This window comes from Agelaius phoeniceus, chromosome 15 (assembly GCF_051311805.1).
Source record: "Agelaius phoeniceus isolate bAgePho1 chromosome 15, bAgePho1.hap1, whole genome shotgun sequence".
NCBI classification, from domain to species: Eukaryota; Metazoa; Chordata; class Aves; order Passeriformes; family Icteridae; genus Agelaius; species Agelaius phoeniceus.
Genome location: NC_135279.1, coordinates 1,426,277 through 1,433,866, shown reverse-complemented (window position 1 = coordinate 1,433,866; position 7,590 = coordinate 1,426,277). Strand labels below are relative to the sequence as shown.

At 45.3% G+C, this 7,590-nt stretch overlaps 1 protein-coding gene across 1 annotated transcript; it reads right to left on the bottom strand.

Annotated features, from left to right (window-relative positions):
• Positions 1 to 2,470: 2,470 nt before the first annotated feature.
• On the bottom strand, positions 2,471 to 7,021 carry SPINK9 (serine peptidase inhibitor Kazal type 9). The gene is made up of 4 exons (XM_054643280.2): positions 6,809 to 7,021; positions 4,730 to 4,761; positions 3,484 to 3,611; positions 2,471 to 2,726 (listed from the first exon to the last, which is right to left on the bottom strand). The coding sequence occupies exons 1-4, from the start codon at positions 6,903 to 6,905 to the stop codon at positions 2,681 to 2,683; spliced, it is 303 nt and encodes a 100-aa protein (XP_054499255.2). The 5' UTR covers positions 6,906 to 7,021; the 3' UTR covers positions 2,471 to 2,680.
• Positions 7,022 to 7,590: the final 569 nt, after the last annotated feature.

Here is a 7,590-nt window from a genome sequence, read left to right as displayed (position 1 = left end):
TGAAGTGGTTACAAGACAGACAGCAGAAACCAAAACCACCCCATTTTTTTCCTAACAGAAACCCTGTGATCTACCCCACAGATCAGTGGTTTTCTTTGAAGGGTTTTGGGTTGCTCCATTTCTTTCTCCCTCCACTGCCATATGTGGGAAAATTTAGAATTTAAGGCACCCAAGGATATCTGAACTGAACCCCAAAGGAAGACGATCAGAGATGCTGAACAGTCATCAATAAAAATTCTGTTCTGGTCTTGATCAGTTGCAAAATGAAAGAGCATGTTGCATTTCTTGTTTCTCATTTACTGCTGGTGGAAGCTATTTGGACATACAGAGTTTATATTTTAGGGAGGTTTCAGAATCCTGGTTCTCTGACACAGCTATTGCTGAATCAAAAATAAAAGGACTGAGGGAATTAACGCCTTCCTTTAAAAACCCAAAGTTTTGCACCCCACAAACTGTCCGTGCTTAGCAGCATCCCTAGGAGAGGTTTTTAATCTTTTACCTTCTGAGGGAATGAATGTTCTCCATCCTAGCTGGTAAATCATGGAATGGTTTGGGCTGGGAGGGACCTCAGAGATCTCACCCACCCCTGCCACGGGCAGGGACCCTCCCACTGTCCCATCCTTGGGCACTCCTGATCACCAAAGGAGACGTTAATTACACAATAATTAATTCTGCAGGGAGCAGAACCTCAACATTCCAAAATTAAAGCTTCTGAGAGAACATCTGAGCAGCCAAAGGCCTCAGGTGCACGAGCTCAGGTGAGAATGGTGCTGTGCTAACCCCAGCCAGCTTTATTCTGGCACTGGCTGTGCTTTTGCAGGGATCCCACTGTCTGATCTCCAGATTTAATCACTGCTCATCTTAGAATGAAATAAATGTTTTGTAAGACTTCAGAAAAACCTTTCCTTGTCTCTCACCTGTAAATACATCAGGTATAAAGACACAGCAGGTATTTAGGAACCCTTCCAGGGCAGAGTTTTGCACTCTAATCTTCCCTGAGTGCAGGATCTGTTCTGTTTCCTGTTCCACACCAGTATTTTATTTTCTGTCCCACAGAACCTGAGCTCAGCTCGCTCAGGCTCTGCTCATTTTCCCTTGCCCGCATTTCCATGGCTCTGCTCCCTCCCACAGACCCGACTGGCCAGCCTGGCCAGCCTCTCCAGCATTTTCTCCAGGTGTCACTGGCAGCAATTTGCAGGTGAATTTCTGTGCTCTGCTATGTGGCAGGAGCTGCTGTGCTCTGCCAGCTCTGGGCTGAGGGAAAGCTCCCGGGTGGGCAAAGGCTCCCGGGTGGGCAGGTCCTGCTCTCCTGCTGCTCCTGCCCAGGGATTCCATGTCAGGAATGATCAGACCGGGCAGACTGCAGCGCCAGGAAATGCCAGGGGTGCTTTACACCTCTGACTTGCAGCCTCTTGCATCACTCCTGGGGCTGCAGGAGAGTTTTGGTGTCCAAGGTTTGGTGCACAAGCACAGCCCATTAAATATCCCAACAAACCAAAGCAGAGGGTGGGAATATCCATGAGGCTGGAAGGCAGCGAATATCCACAAATCAGGTTTTTCTGACATCATGAGGAAACCGCAGGGATTCCCTTTGTTTTCGCAATTTGATCTTTGTTTTCTCATTTTTATCTTTTTCAGTCAAGGTGGTTTGGTTCTAGGAACTTCTTTACTGAAGCCTCTGAACTATGAGGAACTTTTATATTACTTTCCTCATTTTCATTCCTGCTGCCTAATTGCTGGGACCTGGTTTCCAGATAAACAGAATTAAGGACAGGGCTGGATTTGTTCTGTGTCCAGCTGCTCCAAAATTTTCCTCCAATAAGGTCAGTCATTCACAATTTTAATTCTGGGAAAATACATTCCCATGACCAAGTATTGAGTAAAAGACATAAATTAACAGTGAAGACAATCAGGATGTAAGAGCAGGACGTAAATTTCTTTAGGTTCTGAAATTTGTCAAGTGAAAAGATTAATGAATGTTCCCATTTAAATAACAGGATTTAACAGACTGCTACAGTCTTATATTTTACCAGATTGGTCTCATTTAAAGCAAAAAAAAAAAAAAAAAAAAAAAAGAGCCAGACTGGGAGGTAAATTCCAGAAGATACAATTTTTGAATCCCAGCTTTGGATTTTTACCTCTGGACTCAGCCCCTGCTCCACTGTAGTTTTCTGTAATTTGGGAAATACGTGTTAGTCATGGATGCAATAAATTCTCTAGAAAGTTCACCATGGACAAAAAAAAAAGAGTGAAAGTTTATTTTAATAAACAAGCACACTGAGTAGCTGAACAACATACAAGAACCAGAATTGTACAGAGAGGGATGAAAAATAAGCACTTAAAATTCAGCTACAAAACTGGGAGAGTCAGAGCAGTGCCTGGGAAAGCTGAAAACCTTTAGGAAAATAATATCTGCTGAAGTTTCTGGGTAAGGGAAAGAAAACATTTGATAAATGAGGGGGACAGACTTGAGGCATTGTCAGGGGATTTGAACTTCATCCATGGAGACAAAGATCCAAGGAAGGGCTGGTGTGAAGGCACAGGAGCAGCGGTGCTGCGAGGACGGGAGGGTCAGCGCCAGCTCTGGAGCAGGAGAGCAGGGCTGGCTCTTCCCCAGGCTGGGCTTGGCAGGGCAGGATGAGCAAAGGCAAAGAGGCAGAGCTGCCCCAGCACAGCTCCCTCAGCACGCTCCTGCCTGCTTCATGTGCAGGGCCCCTCTGCTCCTCCTGCAAGGCAAACACACATTGCACACACAAAGCTGCACCGAGGGCCTCTGCAACCCTCTGCTGGCAGAGGAGACACCAGAGACACCACAGCAGACACCAGGGCACTCCTCTGTAAGCACCCTTCCTTGCAAAACTACACATTTCATCCATAAACCCAAGACATTGCCAGCACCACTTCTGAATTTTCGTGTGACCTGCAGGGGCTTTGTCAGGTCTCTGCTGCTCATTGGACTCTTCACTGTCCAAACTCCCAGTTTCTGCTGGAATAGGAAGCTGCTCACACAAATACCAGGGTGTTTTTTAGTGACTGAATCTTACAGCACCTGCAGCAAGTTCCTCACACAAAGAGAAATAACTTTTTAGTGTTCAGCTTTACAGGGCCTGTTGCAAGTTACTCGTAAAACTATTTTTGGTTTACTATTTTATGCTTCCTGCCAGAATAGGACAGTGCTCACACAAATATCCAAGTAATTTTTTAGTGTCCAACTTCACCATTCCTGCTGGAATAGGAAGCTCAGTCCTGAATATCTGGGTCATTTTTTAGTTGCCTATTTTCCACTTCCTACCAGAATAGGAAGTCCTCACCCAAACATCACCATCATTTGTTCTTTAGGTCACTTGGACATTATCAGTGGGAGGAACAATCATGGGGTAAAGGCAAAGCACAGGAGCAGAGAAGAACCAACCCTAAAGAAACCCAGCAGGTTTATGGGGTGGGAATCCCAGCTGCTCAAGCCCATGGCAGCTCAGTACTCACAGCACAGCCTTGCAGAAGGAGCATTTGTTGTTGTAGGTTTTGCCATCAGAGCCACAGAAGGGTTGGTAGAGCCTCTCACAGTAAATGGGCCTCCCCCTCTCCAGCCTCTTGTACTCACTGCAGTCCACCTGCAAAGAGGGCAGCCCTGAGTCTCACACCCCTGAGCCTTACAGGGAAAAAACTCACAAAAAATGGCTTTATAACATCATGGCTTGGGCCTGCTGCTGGGGCTGGGTGCAGCTCATCTGCCCGTTCCCGTGAGAAAAGCCATAAGAATGAAAAGTCAGTTAACACAACAATTTATTCTTGTGAGAAAAATAAGTTTGTGCCTGCAAAACCAAGAAATTGGTGCAATGGGAACCAGTGAGGAAGATGTGTAAACAATCCAAGAATAAAGAGGTTTGGTGGATGCACAAAATTCCATTTACTGACCAATAAACTGACAGTGTATTGTTATCCAGTTGGGTTTAACACAGTGCCCTTAGAATTCCTATAAATATGAGATAGCTGAATAAAAATTGGCTTTTTCTGCATGAAGAAACTGAGCCCTGTCTGCTTTACTGTGACACATCCTCCATGCACAGAAATCATGAATATATCCAATTTTGGGGCAGCACAGCCAGGGAGGTGGCACCACCTCTATTGGCAGAGGCTAAGCCCAAAAATGAAACATTTCTGCTCAGAGGTGAGAGTGGGGCTGCCTGTGATGGGCAGGAACAGCACAACCCCAGAGGAGCAGAGTGTGGGGGTATTTTATTATCTCATCACAACAATCAGGAAATCCAGGTGGGATCAATGCACATCCAGCCCTTCCTTGGACCCTTCAGGGATGGACTCCACCCCCTCCCTTCTTCCAGACATTGACCCCAGAGTACTCAGAGAGACTGAAAATCTCCAGGTACCTGATTTAGGAGCTAAAAGTCATCAGAAAAGCCTTGTAGGGTCATCATCAAATAAATATATATTTTTTAATTTTTTTTTTTTTAATTTTAGATTTCTCTGTGTTAAAACTTGTCCTTGCCCAATTTCTTGCCCAGAATGCCAAACAGGTGAAAACATCTGGAAGTTGTCAGGACAACTCTATGGCAACCCCATATCCCAAACTCAGGAACTTTCACTGAAACCTCAGTAAATTGGCAGCATTTAATTAAAGTTTAACATGCTTATTTTCTGACCTCATGTTATTATACTATAATTTTCTATCTCATATTCTATATTTTTATCCAGGAAAAAGGAAATCACTCACCTCATTCTGTGTGGCAGCATCTGCAGTGGAAACTGAACCACAAAAGAGAAAATGGAAACCCACAGTTAATGAACACTCAGGTGCAAACCAGGATGACTTCACTCAGCAGTACTGAATCTTTTACCTCCTTAAATGTCAATACTGACAGAGCTGTGCAGTGTTTGGTGAGGCCCAGGTGTCAGAACCTATTGAACAAGTGGGGTTTGGTGCATTATTTACCTTAGAAACTCTGACACCTGTTGGAACAGCCTTTGCTGGAGGGGGGGAGTGGAGCCATTGTTCACCACAAAACCATGGACAGCCCAGCAGTCAATATTGTATTTACTGTTCATCATGTTATTTTATATTTAATGTCCAGGATTAACTGGTGGTTGAACATGACTGGGGTTTAATCCTGAGTTTACCAAGAGCTGCATGTGGCTGTGAGCAAACCACAAATCCCTTCTTTATCTGTTTCCTGTCAATAATGAGAATTAAATACAATATTGACTGTAAATAACAGTGATAATACAATCTGGCTCATAATCCCACATTAGGAAGCGTTTCCCTTGTTTCAATGTGGATTTTAAGGTGGCTGGCTCCTATTTTTACCTCATTCCTCTGGAGCAGAGCCCTGTCCTCAGGTGGGGCTTCAAGGAGCTCCTTCCAAACACTGCTAATTACACCTCCCACAAAGCAATCAGCTCCTTGGCGTGGCTCCACGCTGCTGACACATTTCTTACTTTCCTTAGGAATGTGTTTGCCCCTCTGCTGTCCCATAATCACATCCTGGGGCTTCCAGGGGTGGCAGGTCCAGGGAGAGATTTCTGTGCAGAAGGAGCAGGAATGTGCTCTGGAGCAGAGCTCTAGCACTTCTCTTTTGGATTAAATTTGGATTTTTTTGATCTTTAAAGGTTAAACTTTCCAAGTGTGTTCTGGAGCAGAGCTCTAGCAATTGTCTTTCAGAATAAATTTGGTGGTTTTGATCTTCAAAGGTTAAACTTTGCACAAAAACTTCCTTTCATAAACCTGTTTACACCCTCACGTCAAATACAGTTGTTCAGCATAAAGAAAATGAGCAGAAATAAAGCTCCAGATCAGGTTTCCATCTCTGTCACCAGAGACTGACTGAGATTTCATTATTCTGGAATTGGATTTGATTTATTCCACTTCCACATTCACATCTGATTTTTTCTCTGGTAACCTTTTAGGAGCCACTCTGCAAACGGAGTGAATGCAATAAAGGTGTGGCTCAGAAAGTGCTGATTCATGAAGTTTTCAAGCAGACAAGATAAACCAGAAAGTTCAAGGAAGAGATTTCCTGGAATTCTAATGGGAGGAATATTTCTTTATTTCCCACCAGTTAATGAAACACTGAATGTATTATTTCCATCACATTTCATTTAAACTGCTGTTTTTAATAAAAATTTTGGGGTTGAGACAAATTTCAAAGCAACCTCTTCAGAGCTACTTAAAAGATTATTTTGTGTCATAATTTTGCATTTAACATTTTCATTATTTTGCATCTTTAATGTTCATAATGCTTTAAAACTTCTATACTACCTGCAGAGGTGTGAAGTCTTTCCGGTTTTTTAAATGCACTTATTTTTCTCTAAAAATGCATTTTTACTGCAAATTTTTAGTAAAAATAAAATTGCCAAGTAAAGGCTGAAGAAATTCCTCCCAGATCCCTCTTTTTTAGAGCAACATATCCCTCAAATCTCCCTGCAGCCTGGAAAAATAAGATCAAAAAACCATAATTCCCAGCTGTTTTATGTGACCTGAGCATCATCAGCTGTCCCCTGCTTGGTCAGTTTGGCAGGGCAGGACCCCACCAGCTCCCAGCTCCCTTCTCAGATGGAAATTTAAAAATAAACAGACAAAACCAGGTGGTTCTGAGGCATTGCAGCTCATTGTAGCTCAGAACACAGCCCTGAGCTACACCCAGCAAGGAGCAGCTTCCATCCAGCCCAGCCCCAGCCGGGTTATCAACCCTTATGGTGCTAAATAACAGGATTTTAATCGAAAATCCCATTTTCTCCCTCCCAGCCAGTGCAGGAGCACTGGAGCAGAGCCCCGAGGAGCGCAGGAGTTACTCACATGCCAGGCACAGAGCTGCCACTGCCAGCAGCACCAGGGTGACCTTCATGGCTGTGCCCAGCTGCCTGCGCTGCGACAGGGCTGGCACCGTGGCCATGGCCCTTTATAGCCGGGGCTGGTGATGAAATCCCCTGCGGGCCACTGGGGAAGGAGGCGCCCAGGGCAGGTCCGGAGATTGTCCCGATGCTCCTGCCTAAGCCCAGCCTCATTCAATTCCTGTCCCAGCCCCGCAGCCAGGCTGACTCAGGGCTGCCTGCTCTGCTCTTGCCACGGGGACTCACAGCTGAGCACAGTTCCCAGGCAAGAATAATCCTGGCTTGGCTGTTTGCCAAAACAGTCATCCCAGGAGGGCTTCATTCTTATTTTTTTTGTGGTGTTTTTGAGCTGTTTCTGAGCCGTGGTTTGAGCTGAGCTGCTTGTGGCCATGCACTGAGCCCTTCAGCTGCTCTGGGAAATGTGTGTTCTGCTGGAAACCCTTCACACCCAGCCCAGAGCATCCCCAGGGCTGCTCTTCCTTTCAAATGTGCCCAGTTTGGGGTCAGAAGTGATGTTTTGGGAGAGAAACCCCTCACACCCAGCCCAGAGCATCCCCAGGGCTCCTTTTCCTTTCAAATGTGCCCATTTTGGGGTCAAAAGTGACGTTTTGGGAGAGAAACCCCTCACACCCAGCCCAGAGCATCCCCAGGGCTCCTTTTCCTTTCAAATGTGCCCATTTTGGGGTCAAAAGTGACGTTTTGGGAGAGAAACCCCTCACACCCAGCCCAGAGCATCCCCAGGGCTCC

Coding starts and splice junctions, on each gene's coding strand:
- SPINK9 (XM_054643280.2), bottom strand. CDS start 6,905: ATGGCCACGGTGCCAGCCCTGTCGCAGCGCAGGCAGCTGGGCACAGCC. Junction 4,762..6,808: donor GGCAGCTCTGTGCCTGGCAT/GTGAGTAACTCC, acceptor TTTGTGGTTCAG/TTTCCACTGCAGATGCTGCC. Junction 2,727..3,483: donor TCCTTCTGCAAGGCTGTGCT/GTGAGTACTGAG, acceptor TTTGCCTTGCAG/GAGGAGCAGAGGGGCCCTGC.